At 48.4% G+C, this 24,198-nt stretch overlaps 7 protein-coding genes and 1 long non-coding RNA gene across 12 annotated transcripts; 4 read left to right on the forward strand and 4 right to left on the reverse strand.

Annotated features, from left to right (window-relative positions):
- Positions 1 to 140: 140 nt before the first annotated feature.
- l(2)k01209 (lethal (2) k01209) lies at positions 141 to 5,222 on the forward strand. Of its 4 annotated transcripts, none has more exons than XM_015183951.2 (7): positions 141 to 484; positions 3,140 to 3,450; positions 3,533 to 3,639; positions 3,711 to 4,018; positions 4,086 to 4,272; positions 4,348 to 4,941; positions 5,015 to 5,156. In XM_015183951.2, exons 1-7 carry the CDS (start codon positions 420 to 422, stop codon positions 5,129 to 5,131), a joined length of 1,689 nt encoding a protein of 562 aa, XP_015039437.1. In that variant the 5' UTR covers positions 141 to 419; the 3' UTR covers positions 5,132 to 5,156. The 4 variants fall into 4 exon arrangements, with proteins under 4 accessions (XP_015039437.1, XP_033234138.1, XP_002138357.1 ...); XM_033378247.1 differs by lacking the exon at positions 141 to 484 and adding an exon at positions 527 to 703; XM_002138321.3 differs by lacking the exon at positions 141 to 484 and adding an exon at positions 995 to 1,569 and having other exon boundaries at positions 5,015 to 5,222.
- Positions 185 to 1,084, reverse strand: LOC117183649 (uncharacterized). The gene is made up of 2 exons (XR_004468783.1): positions 974 to 1,084; positions 185 to 813 (listed from the first exon to the last, which is right to left on the reverse strand). It is a non-coding gene; the product is annotated as an uncharacterized lncRNA (long non-coding RNA).
- Positions 5,210 to 7,047, reverse strand: LOC4803921 (threonylcarbamoyladenosine tRNA methylthiotransferase). Its single transcript, XM_001360525.4, has 2 exons — positions 5,990 to 7,047; positions 5,210 to 5,925 (listed from the first exon to the last, which is right to left on the reverse strand). The coding sequence occupies exons 1-2, from the start codon at positions 6,977 to 6,979 to the stop codon at positions 5,254 to 5,256; spliced, it is 1,662 nt and encodes a 553-aa protein (XP_001360562.2). The 5' UTR covers positions 6,980 to 7,047; the 3' UTR covers positions 5,210 to 5,253.
- Positions 7,048 to 7,312: 265 nt separating this feature from the next.
- Positions 7,313 to 8,750, forward strand: Mtap (Methylthioadenosine phosphorylase). Its single transcript, XM_001360526.4, has 3 exons — positions 7,313 to 7,473; positions 7,545 to 8,324; positions 8,388 to 8,750. The coding sequence occupies exons 1-3, from the start codon at positions 7,423 to 7,425 to the stop codon at positions 8,424 to 8,426; spliced, it is 870 nt and encodes a 289-aa protein (XP_001360563.3). The 5' UTR covers positions 7,313 to 7,422; the 3' UTR covers positions 8,427 to 8,750.
- On the reverse strand, positions 8,686 to 10,345 carry Bap55 (Brahma associated protein 55kD). The gene is made up of 3 exons (XM_001360527.4): positions 10,004 to 10,345; positions 9,075 to 9,917; positions 8,686 to 9,017 (listed from the first exon to the last, which is right to left on the reverse strand). The coding sequence occupies exons 1-3, from the start codon at positions 10,206 to 10,208 to the stop codon at positions 8,782 to 8,784; spliced, it is 1,284 nt and encodes a 427-aa protein (XP_001360564.1). The 5' UTR covers positions 10,209 to 10,345; the 3' UTR covers positions 8,686 to 8,781.
- A 422-nt stretch (positions 10,346 to 10,767) lies between these two features.
- Lhr (Lethal hybrid rescue) lies at positions 10,768 to 12,203 on the forward strand. The gene has a single exon (XM_001360528.4). It carries the CDS (start codon positions 10,795 to 10,797, stop codon positions 12,142 to 12,144), a length of 1,350 nt encoding a protein of 449 aa, XP_001360565.4. The 5' UTR covers positions 10,768 to 10,794; the 3' UTR covers positions 12,145 to 12,203.
- Positions 12,151 to 24,164, reverse strand: EDTP (Egg-derived tyrosine phosphatase). The gene is made up of 6 exons (XM_001360529.4): positions 23,519 to 24,164; positions 14,239 to 15,008; positions 13,530 to 14,168; positions 13,310 to 13,462; positions 12,893 to 13,249; positions 12,151 to 12,831 (listed from the first exon to the last, which is right to left on the reverse strand). The coding sequence occupies exons 1-6, from the start codon at positions 23,633 to 23,635 to the stop codon at positions 12,696 to 12,698; spliced, it is 2,172 nt and encodes a 723-aa protein (XP_001360566.3). The 5' UTR covers positions 23,636 to 24,164; the 3' UTR covers positions 12,151 to 12,695.
- On the forward strand, positions 19,235 to 21,663 carry LOC4803926 (glucose-induced degradation protein 8-A homolog). 2 transcript variants are annotated; one of them, XM_033378249.1, is made up of 3 exons: positions 19,235 to 20,051; positions 20,636 to 20,867; positions 20,934 to 21,663. In XM_033378249.1, exons 2-3 carry the CDS (start codon positions 20,765 to 20,767, stop codon positions 21,524 to 21,526), a joined length of 696 nt encoding a protein of 231 aa, XP_033234140.1. In that variant the 5' UTR covers positions 19,235 to 20,051; positions 20,636 to 20,764; the 3' UTR covers positions 21,527 to 21,663. The 2 variants fall into 2 exon arrangements, with proteins under 2 accessions (XP_033234140.1, XP_001360567.2); XM_001360530.4 differs by having other exon boundaries at positions 19,236 to 20,051; positions 20,733 to 20,867.
- Positions 24,165 to 24,198: the final 34 nt, after the last annotated feature.

A 24,198-nucleotide genomic window follows, 5' to 3' on the forward strand; every position in this document is an offset into this window, starting at 1 on the left:
TGTTTGAACCGAGGGGGGATAAGTGGGTGAAATTCGTTTTTATTATCGGTATATTTTAAAAATTTTACGGCATAATTCGGTATATTTCTGAGGGCCAGACGGTTTCAACAGCTGGTCCGTCAGAGATGCGCCGACTTCGTTTGAAAATACCTCATCAAACCCATTAAATGCAAATAGATAAATAATTAGTTTATGATTTATTTTTCAATTGCCATTCCATAGATTACAACCACAACATGCTGGCCAAGTACATTTAAGTGTATATATGTGCCGTGTGGTCCAACTGCAAAGAGAACGCGCACGTTTTTCCGTCGCTGCTGTTTTTGCTCTCAGTCAGTTGCTCTGAGGGACCACGAAGTAAATCACCGCGTGTTTCTAATCGCTGCAACTAGCCTGGGTGCACAAATACCAAAGGAGAAATGTCTGTAACGCAGACGAAACAAATCAAATTTTACAACCCATCGAGTTCCGCGAGCTCCGACAGGTAACGCAAGATACAACGGTGGTACTGTGCTAATAGCGACGAAATAACGCATAAGTGAAGTGTGAAAATCCAAGAAAAGTCGTTAGAATGTGATATACACTATACACACGCACACATGCATACACACACCCATGTGCTCGAACTCATTCATCATCGGTGGGCCTTAGAAGCTAAGCACGCAATACAAAATGTGCGAGGCGAGGAAAATGGCATACAAGTGTACATAAGTTTTACATAAAAATACATACACATTCAGACGTAACAGATGATAAATTCAATTTAAATAGGTTTTGCCTGTTGTCATTGCCGGTTGTCATTATACGCTGCAGCTAAAAGAGAAAAACAAACCAGTGAGAGAGAGAGAGAGAGAGAGCCACCTCACGAGAACAGTTATAAACGCAATGGCAATAACAAAAACAGCAATAAGCAAACAGTCGATTCGACGTCGCGTCTTCGTCTTCTCCCTCCCCTGCCGTTATATATACCTACCTTCGCAGTAGCAGAGTGCCGCTGGCAGCGCAGCTTTTTAACCTTAGCTCTGCACTCACACTTTTTTTTGTCAGTCAATCCCACAACCCGCGTGCTGCTTGCTGCTTACACTTTAGCCGGTGCTCGCATTTTATTAGATATCGAATAAATATTTCTCACAACGCAAAAAACTGAACAAACCCCGAGGAAAATAACAGCTTTATTCATAGCCAGTCCATACCACACCACATGTGATCGTGCCGGCCCATGTGCAAGCATTATTCTGTTATTGTGTGTCGTGTGTGAGTACGCCAGGCGAGTGATTGACCCATTTTGGCATCGCCGGCAGCGAACGACTCTCACGCCCACGCCACGCCAGCGCCAGTCCCGTACGTACGGTAGAGTAAAATGAGCAGTATCACGTTTTTGTGCAGCAAGTCGAATGGCAACAACAACCACAGCGATGTCCAAAGGGGAAAACCAGCATCAGCATTTACATCTGCATCCGCATCCGTCGCCGTCGCAGCCGCCAGCGGTCTACTAACCATCGCAGTCCAGCCGCAGCAGCAGTCAAAGGTTAAGGCCGCCGCTGCCGTAGCCAAAACCAATGGTCACATGTAAATCATTGCATTTTTTCGCTCTAATGTACACCAGTGCATACATATGCATGTATGTATGTATTATCATACGTTGCGAGTCTATATTTTTGTTGTGTCTGCCTTTCATCAGTTCATTCGTTATTTCGTCCATTTACCGCCATTCTAATTGTTTTGCTGTCGCCCTTGTTCGTCGTGTGTGCCTGTATTTGTTCGTCTCTCTGTTCTGTGTTTAATTAACGCTCTTGTGCCTCTTTCTTACTGTTCATATTGTTTATCGTCTCAGCATCTGCGCTGCGACGCCGCCCTGTCAGGTTGGTTGGCATGGCGTCTAATACCAGCGGAGAAGTTAAGTTAAGAAAAACGATAGCGTCAGCAACTGCGCCAATATGGCTGCGATCAAGCCACGTCTATTGCCACTCTGCTTCCTCCCACTGCGGTACAAAAATCCTTCTGTATGCTTGTTTTCCTTCTCCCTTGCTCTCAGGCAGGTCAACCTGTTGTGCAAGGCTCATACACGTGGCAAAAGCTCTTCGTCTCCTTCGCTCCACCATCTCTCTAGCTTTATGATATGTATGTGCTTTCTTCTTCTTTTACTGCGGGCGCCTGTGTACGTGTATGCGTGTGTTGTGTATTTCGCATTACTATGAAAAAACTATAAATATGCTTCGCAATGGTCTGGTCTGTCCATTTTTGGCACAGCTGAGTAGCGCTGAGTAATAGCGCGGTGGGGGGCGGGGGAGTGGATGTGGTCCCGTCCCAATTGGAGAGTGCAACGAACGCGCCTACGCAGCATCCCAAGTCTAGCGTCGCTTTGTCTCTGTCTGTCTGTCTGTCTGTCTCTGCTTCTTGCTCTTCCTCTGTCTGTATGCATATGTACGTATAATTGACTGACGATTCGCTGGAAACTCTTTGATTACTCTTTATTCATCCATATGCATGTACATTTGGATTCGTGTATATCTTTGTATGTATGTATCTATTTCGGCAATGACGAAGTCACGTCAGCACTCTACTTTGCACCACACATGGTGGAAATACAAAACATATACATACATGCAAGGTAGACATATACATATGTATGCACATATGGATTTATGCAGCATCGCATCTTGGACGAAGCTTTCACCAAAGCTTCTCTTCCATTGAATTCAATCCAGATTTGTTACCAAGAATGATTGCACTTTGTTGTTGGCTTTCGGCACGCTTGTATGTGTGGGAGGCATGTGCCCACAGAGGGTTGCGGTGCTGTCCTGTCTTTCGAGTAGAGTAGGTCAGTGAGTATACTATATCCTTGAACTCTCGCCACTCTCTTAGAAGTACGTATAATCTAGATGTATATACAAACAAATAACCTTGCTGATTTTGTAATGAAAGCCCGAGATTAATAAATTTTTGTACCCATTTTTGTGCCCCTACAACGGAGGTGGGTGTACGACCAACCTTATCGTTGATAATCACTGAATTCCAAACCTTTTGGCCACACGTATTATAAATAAACATTGTCTGTGGGGGCTCTCGGCGGGGCTGGGGACAGGGGACTGATCACAATACTTGACATAGTGCTAACGATGATTATAAATCTTTGCAGCGATGATCGTTCCGATGTGACAGAACCGCTCTACGTCGATCCCTATGCGGACCTGGGCAATGGGAATATCGGCGGCGGGGATATTCTATTCTGCTGCCCGGCCTCGCCCACCACAGTGCCTACCAAGACGGCGCTGGAGTCACCTATGCGACGTGCTGGGCGGCGCCAGCGCACTACATCGATTGGTAATCAGACAACTACCGCAAATCCGTCCGAGTGCATTATACGGGCCAACAATCGTACCATCTATACAGCCGGTCGTCCGCCATGGTACAACTGTGCCGGTCAGCAGGTGGAGCCCTTTGTCATAGGTACGCTTCACAATCCCCCACCGCAGCTTAACAGAGTCTGATCTTCCCAATACTCAATACTCAATACCCAATACCAATCCAGGAATCTGCGGCGGCAGTGCTTCGGGCAAGACAACTGTGGCCGAGAAAATCATAGAGAGCCTTGATGTGCCCTGGGTAACCCTGTTGTCCATGGACTGTTTCTACAAGGTGAGTGAGGGGCGGAAACAAAACTACATTGGACTCCCAATAATATGTAATGTGTCATTACTCCTGGCCAGATCCTGAATGAGAAGCAGCACGAGCAAGCTCTGATCAACGAGTACAACTTTGATCATCCGGATGCCTTTGACATCGAGTTGCTGATCGATGTGCTCACGAAGCTGAAGGAGGGCCGCAAGGTGGAGGTGCCGGTATATAACTTTGTCACACATGGCCGTGAGACCCATACGAAGACCATGTACGGCGCCAATGTCATCATATTCGAGGGCATTCTTACCTTCCACAGTCCAGAGGTCCTCAGGCTGTTGGACATGAAGATATTCGTGGACACAGATCCGGATATACGTCTGGCCAGGCGCCTGAAGCGGTAATTGCTTCGCTTAGCTCAGAAATGGCAGACTCTAATCTGAATCTGTATCTGAAATGACTTGCAGCGACATTTCACAACGTGGACGCGACCTGAGGGGTGTGCTCAAGCAATACCTGAACATGGTGAAGCCTTCGTATGCCAATTATATAGCCCCAACCATGGCCCATGCGGACATCATCGTGCCACGAGGCGGCGAGAACAAAGTCGCCATCCATCTCATTGTACAGCACGTGCACACCCAGCTGCAACTGGTGAGAGAGCGACCAGCTGACTTTGTGTAAATTTCAGTATAATGTTAATGGAAATCCTCCTTCATTTGAATCCAGCGTGGGTTCAAGCTGCGCGAGACGCTGGCCAACTCGTACAAGGACCAGCCAATGCCACATTCTCTGCATTTACTGGACCCCACGCCCCAAATCAAGGGCCTACACACGTTTATCCGTTGCCGGAATACGTCCAGAGATGAGTTCATCTTTTATTCAAAGCGCCTTATTCGCCTGGTCATCGAGTATGCCTTGAGCCTGTTTCCCTTCAAGATGACCACTGTGGAGACACCGCAGGGAGTGCTATACGAGGGCAAGCGCATGGCCTCTCGAAAGATCTGCGGCGTTTCCATATTGCGTGCCGGCGAGACCATGGAGCAGGCCGTCTGTGATGTTTGCAAGGACATACGTATTGGGAAAATCCTCATACAGACCAATCTTAAGACCGGGGAGCCAGAGCTTTACTACCTGAGGCTTCCCAAAGACATAAAAGACTACAAGGTGATACTAATGGATGCCACCGTTGCCACTGGGGCTGCGGCCATGATGGCCATTCGTGTCCTCCTAGATCACGATGTGCCCGAAGATAACATCATTCTGGCCTCGCTGCTGATGGCCGAAATCGGTGTACACTCCATTGCATATGCCTTTCCTAAGGTGAGTATTCCTCCTTCCTACTGGGGCATCCTTCCACTTGGTCATGTGCTTAATTTTATCAATTTCTCTGCAGGTTAAAATCGTTACTTCCGCTCTAGATCCGGAGATTAATAGTAAGTTTTATGTAATACCCGGCATTGGTAACTTTGGCGATCGCTACTTCGGCACGGAGCCCTCAGACGACTACTAGAGAGAAGGCCACTCGACCACTGTGGACAAGCAACAAGTTTCTAATGTATCCTAGGCTAAGTTGAAAGCGTTACTTAAATTATGAATTCGGAGCAAGATGCGTTTTTATTGCTCGACCTAAAGCTAGAGAAACCTTATGAGCAACTGCAGCAGAAAAGCCAGGCTTCCCACCACAAGGGCAATGCCCACATAGCGCTGGATCAGCTTGTCTCGATTCCTCCCGGTCATCGTTAATTCCATTGGAGCCTCTTGCTTTTTTGCACATCGCGTCCAGTCCCGCTCATCATCCAGAATCTCGCCCACCATACTGAATTTGCTGACACTGGTAATGCGGACGTGGACCCGGGTGCCCAGCAGATTGTCCCGCATGGGCAGCAGGACCTGCTCATAGCTTTTGTTGTGCCCCACATAGTGGAGCTTGTCGTGAGAGATTTCTGTGACCAGAACCGTGTACATTTCGCCCACTCGCTGCGCATATGGCTCGTAGCTGTAGAAGAGATCCGTCAGTCGTTTGGTGCGCTTCTTTACCAGGTTGGCGGGTATGCGCTCCATTTTCGCTGCCGGTGTGCCAGGCCGGGGAAAGAACTGATTGATGAACAAGCTGGGGAAGCGGTATCTGCCGCACAGCGTCATCGTCTCCTCGAAATCTTCTTCGGTCTCTGTGGGAAAACCGCAAATGATGTCGGTGGCAATGGTAACGCCAGGAACACGTTCACGCAGAAAGTCCACTACGTGCTCGAAATCTTTGCGACAATATTCGCGCTTCATCTCGCCCAGCACCGAGTCACTGCCGCTCTGTGGAGACAGAAGATGTTAGCGGTTGATCCAAGGAATCGATTCGCATGTGGTTTGCACTCACCTGAACGGGAACATGTAAAAAGGCATAGACACGTGGGTGCTGTAGTACCTTTGCCACCTCTTCCAGATGCTCCAGAATGTAGGGGGGATTCGTCATGCCCACACGCAGCATGCAGTGCTCTGGGATAACTTCGACCAGTTTCCAGAGCAGCTCTGGCAGGGAGCTGCCTATGTCTCGGCCATAGGCCCCAGTGTCTTCCGATGTTAGCCAGATCTCGCAACAGCCTTCCGCAAAGGACTGTCGCGCACGATCCACAATCTCCTCGGGTGGATAGCTGGCCAGGTCTCCGCGAGCATGCTTCGTTTTGCAGTATGTGCACTGGTTCAGACAGCCCGTGTTTATGGATATTATCTCGATGAGTGGATTCTTGCGCACCTTGGGTAGCGACAGTGGAGCTCCGGCCACCCGACGACCATGTACCTTCTTATTTTGCAGTAGACGTACGCTGTGTCCCTTCAGAGTCTCTTCCACCACCTCCACGACGCGATCGATCTGCTGCACTCCGATCACAGACAGGCCACGCAAATAGTCGGACTTTGGCGCTCCCTGGGGCACGCAGCCTGCCACCACAACATGCTTGCCGTTGCTCATCCCCGACTCGATCTCATTGCGAAAGGTGTCCTCGGAGGGATTCTTCACGGTGCAGCTGTTGAGCAGCCACAGATCTGCTTCATCTTTACCGCTAAGTTTGTAACCGTACGCTGCCAGCTGCCCGGCCATGTACTCGGAGTCCGAGTTGTTGTGCGCGCATCCCCATGTCTTCACAAACACCTTTTGAGTTCCAGGTATAACACTCTCGTAAATGGTGGGCCGGGGATTGGGCTTCTCTTCGGCATCGGTCTCCGGCTTGATTTGCACACGCTTCTTGGCGCGCACCGTCACACTCTTCTTGTTCTGGTAACGCTCCTGCGGCTTGACATCTTCGGCAGATATCAGATCCTCGATATCATCAATATCGTTGCCAGGAAAGTCCTGTTCAAGTTGTTGCATGTTCTGTTCACTTTTCTGTTTCCCAGGAACATGTGCAACGCGGTTCAGCTGTTTACGTTTGAACAGTGTTGGTAAGCTCCATTGTGAAAAATATTCGATTTTTATTCGATTAAAGGTTAGGCTACCATGACCTGTCAAACACCCTTCCTTTATTATTATTTTTTGTTGATTATTAATTATTTAATTGATTATTTAATTATTTTGCATTCAATTATTGTTGAGGGGCGTTTTCGTAATTACTTTATTAGCACTTTTTACATCATAAGATGATTGTGGAAGCCCTAACATGCCCAAGCTTTTTCGGCTTTGCTTTGCACCCTACTATACATACACACACACTTATCAAACTCGGTTATCAGCGGGAGGGAATCATAATTCGCCAGACAGCCGCAGCAACAACGCGTAAAAAACTTTGTCGTTAACAACTTCCGCCTGTATCCACAATGCTCCACATTAAATGTAAAGACACTGATCTTGACCCTATACCAGTCAAGGTGAGCAGAGCCACCCCCACACCCCCATTGGGTGTAGGCTTCTATTAATATTTCCATGCGCTTGTCGACAGATTGGCATCATTGGCGGATCCGGCTTGGATGATCCGGACATTTTGGAGAATCGCCAGGAAAAAGTAATTTCAACGCCGTACGGGGAGCCGTCCGATGCCCTGATTCAAGGTGAAATTGGTGGGGTGCAGTGTGTGCTACTCGCACGCCATGGAAGGAAACACGATATTATGCCCTCCAATGTGAATTACCGTGCCAATATCTGGGCCTTGCGCGATGTGGGCTGCACCCACCTCATTGTGTCCACGGCATGTGGTTCCCTGCGTGAGCAAATCAAGCCCGGCAACCTGGTGATGCCCCACGATTTCATAGATCGCACCACAAAACGCTCACAAACGTTCTACGATGGCTCAGCCACTAGCCCACGTGGTGTTTGCCACCTGCCCATGTACCCCGCTTTCAGTGAGCGTACCCGCAACATACTCATCGAGGCTGCCAAGGAACTGGAGATCCCAGCACACGAGAAGGCCACAATTGTGACTATCGAAGGTCCTCGCTTCTCGTCCCGCTCCGAGAGTCTCATGTTCAGGGAATGGGGCGGCGACCTTATCAATATGACCACGTGTCCAGAGGTTGTGCTGGCTAAAGAGGCCGGCCTCCTGTACGGCTCTGTGGCAATTGCCACTGACTACGACTGCTGGCGCATGGGATGCGAGGGAGTCAACGTGCAGGATGTCCTCAAGACCTTTGCAGAGAATGTCATCAAGGTGAAGAAGATTCTGGTGAATGCTGTGGGTCGTATTGCCAAGGAGGATTGGTCGGAGGATATTCTAAATGCCAAGGTGAGTGTATTCTCAAGGTTTATTCTCCACTTGATTGGTTCTAAAATTGCTCTCTTGTTATAGCAATGCGTGTGCAACAATACCATGTCTGGAGCTATGTGACGTTTTCTAAAACTATCCACCGAAATCACCCAGGACACCATAAGGCGGAGGCGGCCTTTGACACCATCGATATATCCTAAAAACTACAAGAAACGGGTTCCAAAACTTACTTCCATCTCCATTCAGTACGAACTCGAGGAGGAGACCTATCAGACTGCGGGTTCGACAATTAAACCGGAACGAAGCACACCAGCGACCGATACGCAGTGAGAACATCAAATCAACAATCAAATCCCCCCTTACATATCGAGCTAGCGCATTTAAAAGTTCACATTTATATAATTACATAGAGTTTCGTCTTTAAAATTAAAATTACAATTGGAATTCGTGCATGTTAATGACCAGCCGGCAGCGTTTAGGGACACTTGCGCTCCACTTGACTTTTTCCAGCCTCCTCGTACTCTTGCGACGATATCCACATCTGTTGGAACGTCCCAATGCTGGCCAGTATGGAGCCCCCAATCCAGGCACCGAACCTTCTTTCCACACTTCCATTGGCCGAAATCATTTTCAGACGAGTATTTGACGGCGCCCGCAGCTGTAGATCTCGATTAAGACGCTCGGGAAAGCCCTGGAGCAGCGTGTTGCCACCTGAACGATGGGAATATATGAGCAATGCCGGGATGATCATTCAAGTGAATCCCTTACCTGTGACCACAACCGATCCGAAGAGCGACAGACGCACATCCGCATCGCACATGCCCACGCTGGTGGAGGCCAATTGACCAGCACCCAGCATGGCATTGTCGAAGAGGCTTTCGGCAATTTTGAAACGTTCGGAGCCAAAGTCCTGGTGATATCCATTGGGGAACTCGTAGTGGACAGTCGGTATCTGGGCAGCCACACGCTCGTCGAACGGATTCTCCAGCACCTGCAGAATATTCATCTGGAAGTCCTGCAACATAAGCTGAGTCATGTAGTTCTGCCAGGACTGTGTGAGATTTTCGGGTAGTTTCCGCAGCGTGAAGCGAGCATTGTCCCGATCCTTGACTACATCCTTTGAGGCGATTTTATACACCGGGGACAGGTCGATATTATGTTTATCCAAATGCTGCCTGCATTGGCGGGAGAGGAAGTCACCGCCCAGGGGGGACTTCACTACCGCCTGCGACAGAACATACCCCTCGTGCACGGGCACGGCCGAAGTATGCGTTGCACCGCTATCCACCACAAGCGCTGTGGCACGGCCGCTGGAGAATGCCGCCAGTACGGCATTTTTAACCAAAAAGAATGCTGGCACATTGTACTTCTCAAACATCAGCTCGGTGAGCTTCTCGCGGTTGTTGCGCACGTTCCAGGACGCCTCTGAGAAGAGCACGGGATGGTACTCCGGCTCCGATTGAATGACATTTGCGTAGGCATAATCAATCACCTTCTCGAAGAGCTCCCAGTTGTCGATCATGCCATCCTTCATATAAGTCTGAACCTCCATTTGGGAGCGGGGAACATTCACATAGTTTGTGTCTACATAGTACTTGCGCGAGTCGGCATCTAGAAACGAGCAGGGGTGCGGTGGGAGGGTGATGTGAAATGATACTGTTCAAAAAATTTTCAATTGATGGCGTTGTTCTACTCACTGTTGGGCGTCACATTGTTGTCAGTTTTGGTCTCTGGATCAAGATTCGTATCCGGGGTTGGGGATGCTCCAATGCCGACAACAGAGGGTATCTCAGCCTTCGGCGAATCCTCTTGCGCGTAGCCCACACGCAACGAATGGTGCCCTGGATCGAAAACTAAGGCTCCAATTTCGTCGCCGCCATATAGCATGTTGCCTCCACTCATCTTGGAGCTTCGGGACTACTTTTCAGCTTGATTTCTTGCAAAAGTTCTCGAAATGCCTGTCTTGTCTGTATTTATTTTTGCGGCTTTTTTCACGACGCTTGCGTTAATGGCAATCGACCTATCGATAAAATATACTGTCTGAAATTTAGAAATATACCGTAATATACCGATGAAGTAGTGAACTTAGCCCACTTAATCCCCCTTTTTTAAACCGCGAAAAATTATAATAATAACAATTCTTATTGTAGATCCGTCCCATCCTTCATCTTTACTTTACCTTGAACTGCGCTAATCATATTACTAGCTAAACAGGACCCTCAGCCCTGAATACCCAATTTTATCCGATTGAAATATCAATGATTTAATTTAAAAGTGATCGAAGATATGTGATCAGGCGTCATCGAGTCGATGTTTTATGAGCATCTAGGTTTAAAATTAAAGTACTTATGTTGAAATTTTCAGAATAAAACGCCGATTAATTCCGCTTATCGTAAAAATATACCGATTATATACCGCATAAAAATATAAAACATTTTTTCGCCAGTCGAAAAAACTACCACCTACAAATATATTGTCAACAAAAAATATGTATCGATATATTGATATGTTTATAAAATTCAGGGGACAGAAAAAAGTTTTCAAGATAAAATCCGTCGCGTCGCCGAACCGAATAATGGCTGATTCGGAAAACGAAATGGATACCGAAGCGGGAATGGACAGCGAAAGCGGTAGAGACTCCTCAGTCAGCCCAATGGAAATAAATATATCCAACACAAATTGCAATTCGATGATAGTTCTGAACGATTTACGTCTGCTGGAGCTGATTTCCAAGTATCCGTTTCTGTATAGTAAAGCAGCGCAGGCGGAACAGGACTCGGACCACGACGAGTGGGCCTGGAATCAGATTTCGAAGGAGTTTAATATTAGCTACGAGAACTTGCCGCTGAGTGCCCCCTTCTCGCCAGACGAGCTGCAGTGGCGTTGGAACTTGCTGCTACCAACCATGGGCACTCTTTCGAAGGCGAAGGGACAAATTCCCTTTCAACTGTGGTCTCTTGTGACGGAGATCGAGCGCTCGCTAAGTACAAAAAAGTTGAAACCACCCAGGGACTTGAGTATGGCCCAGAACTTTCTACTCACTCAGCTGCCATTGGTGGAGGCAATGTCGCTCAAAGAACGTCGGCGACTGGAAGTCGAGTTCCTCGATATCTTATTCCAGCACGAGATGGAGACACATTCGTCCGTACCACTGAGTCCCAAAGAGCAGGCCACAGTCAAGACCGAATACGATAAATTCCTCGGATCTGTTCGGGTCAAGGAGCTGCCCATATCGGCTCTGGCACAACTCTCGCTTGATGGTCCTCAATACAAACCAAATACAAACTCAATACAAGTCCAACCAAAAATCGCACACACTTTTGCCATCCCAGGTCCCCGTCCCAAAAAAAAACGGGTCATTAGCAGTGTGTCTGGTGGCCAGGATCTCATTAATATCCCGACGGCGACTGTTTCCATACCGATTCAAGATTTCAAGAGCAATGTGGTTGGACCCATTGATCCCGCGCCGGCCGTTTCGCCACCGCTTGATATCAATGTGATTGGTGCCAAGAAGGAACCCGTTGAGTGCCCACCGTCTGTTTCACCACCGCTGGACATTAAGACAGAGGTGGAGGTGGCCCTTGCGGCCATTGAGCTTGCCATTGAGATGGAAAATGTACGGGAAAATAAACCAGAAGAGGCACAACAGAAATCACCGGAGGAAAACGGCACTCCCGTGGAGAAGCCCGATGATGCCACTCTAAATCCGAATCCACGGTATATTCCGATCAAGAGCGCCAAGTATTACACAAAGAAGCTATTCGTTCGGGTGAAGCGCATTGATCTGGACGAGTATTTGCCGCTGTCCAGAATGGCAAAGCGCCCAAAGAAACGTTAATCCATGTACATCAAATGCACATAAGTTTATTTTAAAAAATACATTACTATAAATTACAACTTAAGGCTATTCTTTAATCCGAATTGGTTTTCATATATCGTTTGCTTCGCATGCTCGATGAACTAGTAACTAAACAAACAAATATGGGGGAGCGGGAGTGGGAGCTGCAGCTGGAACTGGAGGCGGCAGGCGGGATAACGAGGACGAAGTGGCGGACAAGGCCTCAACAGGCCCGGGGTTTATAGGTCAGAGAACGAGTTGTACTATGCATGTTGTCTAGGAGTTGGTTCCCCTGGTTCCCTGACGGAAATGGGGTACACATAGGTTCGTTTGATGCTTATCATTAGGCCATTACATACATATTCAACAAACAGTCGCAAGAACGCAATTCAACAGGCAGGTCTACAAAATACAGTCAATATGGAAAAGCGCATCACTATAACAAGAAACAAAAACAGGCAGAAAGCTAACTTAAACAAGATCGATTGCAACAGGTCGAAGAAGTCGTGGGCCCACCCCTTCATTGAGTGTAGAAGGTCAGGTGTGTCAGCTCAGAATAGCTGGTCCGCCAGATTGCCAATGAACGTGGCCAGGTTCATGGAGGAGCCCTCTTTGAATTTCAGTCCAATTGTCTTGCCGTACGCTTGTATGAAGATGGCTCGCACTGCATTAAGGCGTTGCTTACGTCTGCCGAGAAGATAAACAAATGAGAACTGAATTCTGCTGCTCTGATTCTGCGGGGACTCACAAGTTGATGCACTGCTTGCTGGAAGTTGTGCTGCCACCCACATCTTTGGAGGAACCGTTTGGGAAACCGTGCGTTGTGTTGCTGCCATTGCTGATGCTGCTCCCGCTGCCGCTACCGCTGCCCATGTATGTCGTTGTGTTGTTGCTGCAGTGATAGCCATTGCCGCCATTGCAGATGGGAATGTTCGAGGTGGCGTCCGCCGTCTGTTGCGCCACAAAGCGCATCATGTAGCTGCCGTTCATCATGGAGTCGATGGATCCGGTGTCGGTGACCACCTGCCAGCTGCCGTTCGAGGATGTGGACTCCTGACGCTGCCGCGCATTCGAGCCGGGCACCGATATCGGGCTAGTGCGGGAGCTGAAAGAATACAGGAGAGGTCAGTAGGTGGCTCGCTGGTGGGGGCTAGAGTTCGGTTACCGCTTAGGATTGGGCGACCTGCTGGTCAGCGGATTAACTGGCGCAGATGTGGCCGTTGTGGTGGCATAGAAGTTATCTGTTATGGACATATCACAGTTGGAACAGTTTGAATAGCTGTCGTTGCTATCTTGATCGAAGGCCAGGATATAGTCTCTGTGCAGGAAGAAAGGAAGTCGTTAAAAACTATGATCAAGCTAAGTCCCCTGGTATCTGCACTCACTCCTTGAGCGGCTCATCGTCGCAGCAGTCGGACTTGATGACTATGACACTGCTCCCGCTGCTGCTCGAGGTCTTGGTCCGCTTCCGATGCTCCACTATGCTATACTCCTCGTCCGTGATGAACTTTAGCACGTGGAAGCAGAAGAACATGATGTCCTCGCCCCGCTTGAGGCGATCCGGCAACTGGTGGCCAAACAAGTACCAGTCGTAGGCCAGTGTGAAGTACGCCATCTGCATGGCGTTCATCGACTGGTGGATGAGTCCATCCGCCCAGAGAGACAACCGCACCAGGGAGACAAACAGCGGAGTGCGATCCCAGCCACTGATGCAGTGTATGAGCAGGCCAGAGTTATCCTCCTGTATGTACTTGAGCGTGGCCCGGAGATAGTTCTGTGTGATGGACACCAGATCCCAGTCCCGGTACTCCGGCCAGATGATGTCAATGTCGGCGGCGGGCCCCAGATTGGGTATATTAATGTTTGCATCGTTGAACGACTGCTTCCAGTTGTAGTGCAGATTCTTGGCCATGTAGTTGTTGTCGCGGAACTTCTTGAAGAACTCGCAGCCCGGATACGGAAGCGACAGCAGGTTGAAGCTCTTGTAATGATTGCTGGGATCAGCCTTCTCCGAGGAGGATACGCTGCAATAGATAATTGTGGTTAGCCTTCTGACATGCATATGAACGTAGAATAGTATTCCCAAACACTTACGCCATAAAGTATTTGATCTTGCGGTTCTCTACCATTAGGTCCACTATTGTGGACACATTGAGGGTGTGCAGCAGCTGGATGTCGCTCTTGATGACCTCGTCGTAGCTGAACTGCGACTGCGACTGGTCGTTCATGTGATTGATCAGCGACTCGTCCGTGGAGTCGGCGTCGTTCTCCTCCCCGTTGGGTGTCGCATAGTTTCCGCTGAGGCAGTCGTAGGCGTAGTCCACCACCTTGCGGCCGTACGTCTCCGGCATCACCGACAGCGTTGCCGATCGGCAAATGTATTTGCCCCGGTACATGATCACGGGAACGGCGAATCTTTGACGGCACCGCGCGTACTTGGCCATCGTGACCAGTTCCCTCATCCGCTGTATATCGTACTGGTCCTCGTAGATGGTGTTTTGCTGCGCGGACTGTGTCGATGGAGGCTGCTGGGGCTGCAGTTGTGGTTGAGGCTGCGGCGGGACCGGGGTCTGCAGGGGATTGGCAAAGGTGACAAATGCTTGGATGCCCACACCGTCGCTGCAGTTGCTGCCGGCACTGCTGTTGAGTGGCGTTGTCGTGGCCGTTGTCCCCGAGGAACCGCCTCCTGCACTGAACAATCCGTTGCCCGGTATCAGGGTCTTGGCCATGTGTCCATGCTCGGACTCGGGTATGAGTATCCTTCCAGGGTAGCGCGGGCTGAGCAGGCCATTCGAGTTGTCCAGCTCAATGAGGCTGTAGTCGAGTTTGAACAGGTATTCGCATTTCTTGGAGATCTCGTACTCCTGTGGACGAAAGTGTAAAGAATTAATATCGAGCCAGAGATGCGCATCCAATGAGGAATAAGGATTCGCAGCACGCCGATCCAACGACCACCATTAAACACCATTACTAAATATTTTATGAACCAACGACATGCAAAGTCAATTGCTTGCATAAATCAACGTTGTCCGTCGACTCTGCCGCTGCCGGCGTCTTAATGGACAGAGAGATTAGACAGAGAAGTGCAACTGGTTTCCGAGCTGATCTTTGTGTGGCTGTTGTTCTTTGGATCTTGAGTTCCATTGAACTTAGGGCCTGCAACGAACACAAATCTGGAAGGGTCTGGAATTTGCTGTCGTTGCGGTAACATCAATTAATACAAAACAATTTTACATATAATCATCTCTGCCAGCAAACAAACACATTTTTGTTTGTCGAGACACAGCATTGAACGCCAGGTCTGGGAGAAAATCTAAAGGCCGCTAAAAATAGAAGCCTTGTATAGGGAGGGGGGGAAGAGGAGGGTCACAGCCACAACCGCCAGCTGGCCCAGACAACAACAAAAAACTAGATAAAAGCAGACAAAAATCAGGCGGCACCACTCTCACACACACAAACACAAACACCTTGGACGAAACAGGTTTTTAGCACACAAACACAGGGACAGAGGGAGCATAGAGAAATGTGCAAATAAAAAGAGACAAAGGCAAAGGCTGTGCAAAAAAGAAAACAGCCAACAACAAAAGCGAACTACAGAGCACAACAAACGTGGTGAAAACAAAGACCATTGTGAGTGTGTGTGTGTGTGTGTGTGAGTGAGGGAGATAGGGGGTGTGTGAGTGTGTGGGTGCCAAAACTATGGAGAGCGAAGCAAACGAGCAAAACAACTAAAACGCAATTACTTCTGCTTGTCGGATAAGGGGGAAAAGAAACGGAAAAGCCAAAGGTTAGTCGAATATTATTTATTTTTTTTATGTTTATTTTTATAATAACAAATTCCATGCAAGGTTGCCATTTTGTGGCTTTGAATGTCCAGCCAACAACTACAACTACAAATAGTTGGAAATTATGTTGCTCTCCCGCCGTTCGAGAGAAGGCGCTGTTTACTGTGAGTGGGAAGGGGATGCCAAAGAAAGGCCATCTGCGGGGCCGAAGATTCTGATACCCTTCCCGATCGATTGTTCATATGTAAAGCTATAACGTTGGAATACTTTGGCTGTTGATCAATAAGAAGAAAAAGCTTTTTTTACTGTGCTGCAAACATCTGGCCCTCATTATAGTACTCTCTCTTTCTCTCTCTCTGCAAGGGTATTTAGCCACAGTCTTATCGATAGCAGTGTGTGTGTGAGAGACAGAGAGAGAGGGAGAGAGAGTACTCTTCCAAGTTGGAGACGCTCGCTAGCTCGCTGGCTGTCATTTCATGCACACACACAAAGAGAGAAGCTGTTACTGTTGTATGCATTGAACTGCTTGCTCACCGCGTGCTGTTGCCATTGTTGTTGTCTTTTTTCTTTTGTAAGAAAGAGCAGCAACTGCATGCAACTGTAACTGTCCGCCAGTTGGCGTTCGCTTTTCGCTGTGCGCCTGTTAATAAGGCGCTGTAAAAACTTAAAAACAACAAACAAACGCGCGAAATAGTTATTTACAGCGCCAGAGGAATAGTTTGTGGACTGATGATCATACACCGCGACACCACCATCATCATCATCAGCTGCATCATTATCGTTGACCCAAATAACAAATTCGAAACCCAGACTCAACTCTGCTTCGGGAGCTGCAATGCAGTTTTCTTACAAACCCGGATTTCAAAGACTTTGCCGATGCTGGGCCAACAGAAAACGGCGCTGCGTGGAGCGGCATACTTTTCTTCTCAGTTTTCTGCGGCCTCGCCGAAAAAAAAGAAACACAAAAGAAAAAGAAGTAAAAGCCACCAGCAGCAAAAAGAAATCCCACAAATCAAGAAACCAGCAAGCAGCGCAACCGAACCGAGCCCGGGCCGGCCCGGTCCGGGGCCAGGCGAGCAGCAGGCAACGAAAGAGAGAGAGCAGAGCACTGAGCGAGGCAAAACAACGGTTTCTTTCGCGCTCTGCTTGCAGAGGCTTGGCTTATCGGCGACAGAGGCCCCCGAGCCTGGGACCCAGGACGGACCCGACGCGATTCCCGCGATTGTTGCATATTCATCAATCTGGGGCGGCGGCGGCGGACAGGGAAAATGGCTTTTCTTGAATGAATTATTCAGTGCTCGAAACAGGTCGAACTTCGAGTGGGGGCCACTGACCACACCCCATACACACGTACACAACGGAGTACTCTCAGGGTACAAGGCATGGGCCGCTTCCGTGTTTACGGGTTCTCCTTGTTCCCGCTTACACGATTACACATTCGAATGTGCAATGCAATGCCTTGTTTTCAAGTTTTTTTTTTTATCGTTCGTCGTTCAAAGACACCGAAAACCAGAAATTAATTTGTGTTTGATTTGGGGATCAGAATGTGGAACTTAATAAAATAAAAAAATAAACAAAAAAATCGGACACGTTTTGTTCAAGAGTTTTCAAAGGAAACTCCTTTACTCACTTATTGTCAATCTTCTCCTTTTTATACAACCTGCTCTTCAGTCTCCATCACACATTATACGAATGGAGGGGGATCTTTGATTAGTGAGCTTTTAATATGCAAATTGCTGGTGCAATAGAGATTGCATACGTATGTATGTATGTGTGTGTGCTGCATGTGGCAAACCAAAAAAAAACCCGACCCGAGCCACATTTGTATCTTGTCAACAACTTTCAAAAGAGACTTTGAAATCGCTTTGTTTTCGGGGGAGGGAGAACAACAACCAAACACGTTCGAGCCGGAAGCTTTGCTGTGGGCCAACATCCTCCGCCCAATGCCAACATCTGGCTGGGTACTCGAACGCGTAAAACACATGCGGTTATAATTGAGCACAATGCGTGGGAGTATGGGTGGGGGCTCTATCTGTCTATCTATGCATCATAATACTTAGTTTATTCGCTTCTCTGACAGAAATCAGGAAGACATTTGCACTCGCCCACGCAACCCACAAAGATCAAAGAAGTACATGGATTTATTTGACTCACGAACGTCCTTTAATACACAGGATATCATTTTGTATTCTCCTTATTTATTCCTGTTTAAAGATCTACACACAGACCAAGAGCCAGTCAAAGCAATTCCTATGAGACTGATTGCACTGCAGTCAATATCTTAATAAAAGCTGACACATAAAGAAAGTTGTTTCCAGCTACGCTCCCGCTCCCCATCCGCTCTGATGGAGAGCCCACACCCACACAGCTCTGCCGCTCATCGAAAATAGGTTATGAACGGCAAAGCATTGCCATTTCCTGCACATGGCATTGCCGTTTCGTTCCCTGAAACCACGGCATTGCCATTTCAGATACTATCGATTTTATCTACCAGCTATCAGGCGTGCAGGAAACAGTAGCAACCGGTGTGAGGGCCACGGCCCGGCACTCCAGCATCCATCTGGAACAGCGGGGGGATATCGCATCATCGAGCCAGGGCCCAGCGACGCCCTTCTTCTATTCATGGATGCGTGGTACCTTCTGTTCCGACGAAGTTAACCCGACCAGCAGAAGAATTGCACAACTAATGCCTCATAATGGAGGGCGGGACCGCTCGGTAGAGGATTGGGGTTGGGGTTGGGGCCGCAGCATCTCTGGAAGTATTGGAACTCCCATTTTTGAGGCCCTTAATCAAATCGAACTCTCGCTCTCTTTTCTCTCTTGGACATGCGCCGGTCGGCTGCATCCCCCGCATGCACTTCCAGCAGCTGCATCTGCCCCCCACCGGAGGCATTACTACGCCCATTCGTCACCGCCGTACAGTAGGCAGTGCCTGTTGCTGGTGCTGCTGTCGCTCCTGGGCACCTGTCACAAGTGTCTGCGGTCCGGCCGACGCACATTGCAGCAACAGCTGCCCCACTGCACACGCGGAGCCGTTCAAGGACGGTGGTGTGGGGGGCACGTGCCCAGGCGTGGGCGTAAAGTTCAACGTGCAACAGGAAATCAGAAAAGGTCGCACAGAGTCATCGTTGTGTCGATGTCGCTGTCGTTATCATCAACCCACAGTGGGGCAAAGTCCAAGGCGAATAAATGGCTTTGGCCAGGCTTGAATAATTTTCCAAAATTCCATCGAAAAAAGGGAAAATTTCAGGTACTGACCGTGAAAAGATCAGATTACAACAGCTAGAATTATTATGCAATAGAGTCCGGATGTTCAGGGAATTCTTGGTGTGGGAACAACCCTTAATCGACATCCCATGATTACCGCTCGCGTCCCACTGTGCGGAAGTGCAGTTGCGCTGGAAGGTGTGACAGTCTCCGCGGCATTGCGCTCGTTTTCATGCGCTCCTGTGCCGCGAATTTCAAAGCGCCCACACAATGACTGCGGCACGGCTTGCAGCTGCATCTGCCAGGGCGTGGCAGGGAGGGGTGTCCGCAGAGAGCTCTGCCAACGGGCATAGGCGTGCAGCAGACCCCAGAGCGTGGCGTGCCCGGTGGCCAGCATCGAACGTGTGCGTCACTCATGGCAGAGGTCGCACTGTAGGAGAGCTGCGCGGAGAGTTCCCGTTAGTTGCAACCCCCAAAACGAGTGCAGTGCAGGGATGCGTGGGCGCAGGAAGCAGCAGCAGCAGCAAATTCGCTGCAGACTGGAATGCAGAGGCGGGATACAGAAAACTAGAGACTCTGCCCCAACACAGGACCAAGTGCAGCTATCCCGGGACCAGTGCTCGAGGAAACGCTCAACGTAGCGCAGGCCAACACTGTTTGGGGCCGACCGACCAGCCTGGACCGAAAACCAGGAACCAGGAACCAGGACCCAACTGCTGCTGCAGTTGTCTATATACCACTCCCTCCGCAGCCTCCGGGTGGCACCCCAACCCATCACCCATCCACCTTGGCGACCAATTATCTGGGCCCAGAATTTTCGACGGCCATCAAGTTTTCATAATTTGCAACATAAGCATAATCAGCAGGCTGGAGCTGCAACAGCAACAACGACTATACCAACAACTACAACAACAGGTGGGTTCGGTGGCAACAACAAATAATACACATTTTATAAGAAAGAAAGAAAGAAAGAGAGAGTGAGTGAGGGAGTGCGTCTGGGGAAAAGTGAAAAATTATTTAAAAGTATACCAACTTATGGCTATTTTTAGCACTATTTGGGCTTTGGCCCGATACAGTTATCGTACATTTTGGCGCCCACACACACGAAGATTGCGCTCCACATGACATGCACATTCATGCGCACTCATCAACACACACACACATGCATACATACATACAAATATACATATATATGTATATAAATATATTTTGCATTTGCAACAACATTCAATGTCGTTTTGGGCAAGGTTTTTGTTTCTATAAAAATAAATCATCAAGTGTGCAAAATAAAGAAAAACAAAAGCATTAAAAAATACAAAACTGATAATGATCATTGTTGGTGTAGAGCTTGATGATAATGATCATCATCACCATAGAGATAGACATTGGGTGGACCTCATTCCTAGAGTAGAAGTTTACATCCCTAGATAGTACATATACATAATCCCTAAAATCCTATTATCAGAAAGGTTTCCATTCTAATTGAAGATCTTTTCCAGAGGTAAGACCCTAAGGCAGCACGAAGTCCAGCCCTCTCTGCTCCCAGCGCCCTCTTCTCTTCTCTTTTGCTTCTCTCTCTGTTTCTCTCCATCTTTTAGTACCTGTTACGTATACTAGATCAATTCCGGATGGCTGCATCGAACCCCAATACCTTGTGGGCCCAAAGAATGTCGAGCTTTCAGATCAAGCAGGCGGACCTCAATCGCCTGGTGATGAACTATCTGATCACAGGTTTGTGTCCTCCCACGCCACAGGGGAAAGAAATCGTTAAAGCGGCTCCAACTTAACCCCCCACAGAGGGATACCAGGAGGCGGCACAGCGCTTCAAGGCCGAGTCGTCGCTGGAGCCGAGCTCTCTGGGTGACAGCATCGATGATCGGGTGAGGATCCGCAATGCTGTGCGCAGTGGCCAAGTGAAGTATGCCATGGACCTGGCCAACAGGCTGTATCCGCAGCTCTTCGAGACGAACAACTACATGTACTTCCACATGCAGCAGCTGCGGCTGATTGAGCTTATACGGGAGCAGAAGGTGGAGCAGGCCCTCGACTTTGCCCAGAGCAAGGAGTCCGGCCTCAGCGAGGTGCACTCGGACAACATCCGGGAGATGCAGCGCGCCCTGGCCCTGCTGGCCTTCGACAAGCCCGAGGAGAGTCCCTTCGGGGACCTGATGAAGCCCGCCTACCGGCTGCAGGTGGCCGGGGAGCTGAACAATGCCATCCTGAAGTACGAGGGCGGGGAGGTCGTCCAGCCGAAAATGATGTTCCTCATCAAGCTGATCCTCTGGGCCCAGGACAGGCTGGAGATGGAGGGCATTTCGGACTATCGGCGTATAGATCTGGAGACGCCCGACTTTGAGGATGAGATCAAGCGGGCCTTCCAGGAGGGCTAAGTGGAAACGGCTCAGAGTGCAACCGGTGCTCCCACAAATTCGGTGTCTATGCTGCAAACTAATCTAGAAATATGAATGTTTTTTGGTGTTTTTTTTTTTGGATGTGCATAATAAATGTTTCAATATCTTGGTGTACATTTATGGTACTTTAGTCCGATTAAAATCGAAAGCGTTTCCATCATCAGTCGGCCGCAGTCGGCGTTATCTGAGACGCAAATTGTTCTGGTCACGTGCCGAACGAAAGCTATTTTTGTACAGAAAGAGCAAAAGTTACGGGAGTTGGCCGCTCGGGGCACAAGGTGTGTTGCCGAAAAGGTGAGTGATTATATTTCGTTTCGCACTCCTCGCAAGAAGAGGGAGGTAAAGAGAGAGAGAGAGAGAGAGAGTGCACATGCGAGTGTAAACTACAGTTGCGGTCAAAATATTGTGACTCTCGCGGATTTAACCTTCGCTCCTATTCGGGAGAGGAGGATGACTTCGGCTCTAGATCGTCTCCCATTACGCCTGCTGTGCGCATGTTGCAGGCACCCCCATTTCTGGCCAGGTCTACCACCTCACCTCAAAGTGTTGTACCAGTATTTAATAGACTTGATAATCTAATCAAGCCATTCGACGTTGAAATTAACCTTGAACTCTTTGGAGAGCCGCATCTTTTATTAGAATAATAACAAAATATATTTACCCTTTGCACCCCCCACCAATCAAATGCAAGGTCTCGTATCAAGGTACAGGTTTTGCTACCCTTTACTTGTCCAAGGGTATATTGGGTATGTGTAAGGCCCCTTTTCGGTGGGTGGTATTGCATATAATTTGCTAGTGCCTATTTTCTTTCGTGAAAGATATTTCCTCATCCAAAATAAAAGTGCTGGGTATACCATAGTCGACCTGTTTAACCAAGGCTTTCCAACTTGTTGCTCCACAGATAACAGGGGCAGGGCGGGGCAAAATTGTGGAAAATCAAGTTGAAAAGCTGGCGCTTGTTTTGTGGTGGCTTTTCTGTGATAAGGAAAACAACTGTTTGATAAACTGCCAGTCAGCAAATACTTTCCGTGTGTGTGCTGCAACAAAGTCTTTTATTGCAATTGGCAATCGCTGTGCAATATATTAATTATTTGTACAGCAGCTGCACAAACACAAAAGCACCGACAACAACAACAACAGAAGCTCAATGAAAACGATAGATACGAACGTGCCAAGTATTTATTTAGATTTCCTTTCTTTCTTTGTTACCAAGTGTTTTTCCCTGATGGGAGGGGGGCATCCCAAAGAGTAGCGGAACAGCAAGGCTATGTTTTGGTGTTGTTTCTGTTGTTATTGCCATTACCGGCTGAGTAATGCCGTGTTACATTGCCCGATAGCGGGGCATGTGTTTGCCTGACGACAGGCTTGTCGATTAGCGTTAACGGGCATGCGTGACAAACGGGTGTGGGGGTGTAGATGGAGAGCAAAAGCAACAACAATAAAAGCCTACTAAGTTCACCCATGTGGCTGCTGTAGCTATGCCGGTCATGAATGTTTCGAAGACGAGTCCCACAACGATACAGATTAGGTGGATTTGTGTATAAATTTACCGCGTTGGAGTCTCATATCATATCTTATAACAAATTTCGTTTGTAGTTCGAGGTCAACGTTTGATAGGCTTTATAGAATTCCCATAAGGCCCGAAAGACGAGGGGCCAAAAGGAGCATACCACTTGGGAGCAGACCCAATGAATGAGAGTCTCCTAGTGGATAAGATGCTTATTGATTTCTTGAGGAATACGATTTGTGCGCGTTTCAGGGCAGACAGAGACTTGACGACGGCAGCCATTTTGATTTAAGCCGCACTTTTGGGGCGCGGCACCGGAGTAATGGCCCTCTGACGTGTCCTTGTGGTAGGGTAGGCGCACACTGTTCGGTTACGGTTTGCATGTCTGCTCCGGCACAAGAACAGTCACAAAAGCACGTGCGACCAAATGTATGTCACACAGACACACACTAGCTTACACTTACCGCTGTGCCTTCCTCAAAGGACGCCGCCTCGAAGGATTTCTTTTCGAAAACCTCTAGTAGGTCGTGTAAATCCTGCTGCGTCACATTCACAACGTTGTTCAAAGTTAGGCTGCACATTTTTGCGGCGCTGCATTTACCGATTCAATTTCAAACTGGGGTTGCACTCTACAAAACTCTATGTGGAATCCACGCCACAGCACGCACACGGCACAAAAACACTATACACTGTAGTAAAGCACACAATTTGCGAAATACTGCCAAAAATGAATAGATTTAAACAAATCTTGTTGCTTCTTTAGCTGTTGCCTGCCCACTCGCTCTCTCTCTCTCGTCTCCCGCTCTATTGTATCTGCTGCGTATTTGATTCGTTTTCTTTCGTCTGCTTTATCGGTTTCTACGACGTTTACACGTTTCGCTTTTTTACGTTTGTTTGCTCAACGCCCTAGACGGCGACGTCACCAACAAATTCTCCGCCCGCGACGTAATCTGCACGAGTATAAAAGTCGGGTCGGATCGTATCGGTTACGCACTAGTAGTATTGTTGCTCTTCTTGCTCCGATTGCAATTAGATTGATTATGTGTGTTTGTTTAATTTTATTTGCAATGCGAGGCGGATAAGCGCAGTGTGACCGCGGATCGATAAAATATACCGCCAGACCGTCAGAAATATACCGAAACAT

The sequence above is a fragment of the Drosophila pseudoobscura genome, chromosome 3 (genome assembly GCF_009870125.1).
Source record: "Drosophila pseudoobscura strain MV-25-SWS-2005 chromosome 3, UCI_Dpse_MV25, whole genome shotgun sequence".
Lineage (NCBI taxonomy): Eukaryota > Metazoa > Arthropoda > Insecta > Diptera > Drosophilidae > Drosophila > Drosophila pseudoobscura.

Bases quoted from the DNA above. Each gene is read 5' to 3' on its own strand.
- Mtap (XM_001360526.4), top strand. From the start codon at position 7,423: ATGCTCCACATTAAATGTAAAGACACTGATCTTGACCCTATACCAGTC. The intron at 7,474-7,544 runs GTGAGCAGAGCC...GCTTGTCGACAG, and splicing joins TTGACCCTATACCAGTCAAG to ATTGGCATCATTGGCGGATC. The intron at 8,325-8,387 runs GTGAGTGTATTC...CTCTTGTTATAG, and splicing joins AGGATATTCTAAATGCCAAG to CAATGCGTGTGCAACAATAC.
- EDTP (XM_001360529.4), bottom strand. From the start codon at position 23,635: ATGTGCAGCCTAACTTTGAACAACGTTGTGAATGTGACGCAGCAGGAT. The intron at 15,009-23,518 runs GTAAGTGTAAGC...TTTCGTCCACAG, and splicing joins CCTTTGAGGAAGGCACAGCG to GAGTACGAGATCTCCAAGAA. The intron at 14,169-14,238 runs GTAAGTGTTTGG...TATCTATTGCAG, and splicing joins AAGATCAAATACTTTATGGC to CGTATCCTCCTCGGAGAAGG.
- Lhr (XM_001360528.4), top strand. From the start codon at position 10,795: ATGTATCGATATATTGATATGTTTATAAAATTCAGGGGACAGAAAAAA.
- LOC4803926 (XM_033378249.1), top strand. From the start codon at position 20,765: ATGGCTGCATCGAACCCCAATACCTTGTGGGCCCAAAGAATGTCGAGC. The intron at 20,868-20,933 runs GTTTGTGTCCTC...AACCCCCCACAG, and splicing joins GATGAACTATCTGATCACAG to AGGGATACCAGGAGGCGGCA.
- LOC4803921 (XM_001360525.4), bottom strand. From the start codon at position 6,979: ATGCAACAACTTGAACAGGACTTTCCTGGCAACGATATTGATGATATC. The intron at 5,926-5,989 runs GTGAGTGCAAAC...CTGTCTCCACAG, and splicing joins TTTTACATGTTCCCGTTCAG to AGCGGCAGTGACTCGGTGCT.
- Bap55 (XM_001360527.4), bottom strand. From the start codon at position 10,208: ATGAGTGGAGGCAACATGCTATATGGCGGCGACGAAATTGGAGCCTTA. The intron at 9,918-10,003 runs GTGAGTAGAACA...GCTCGTTTCTAG, and splicing joins CAACAATGTGACGCCCAACA to ATGCCGACTCGCGCAAGTAC. The intron at 9,018-9,074 runs GTAAGGGATTCA...CCCATCGTTCAG, and splicing joins CGGATCGGTTGTGGTCACAG to GTGGCAACACGCTGCTCCAG.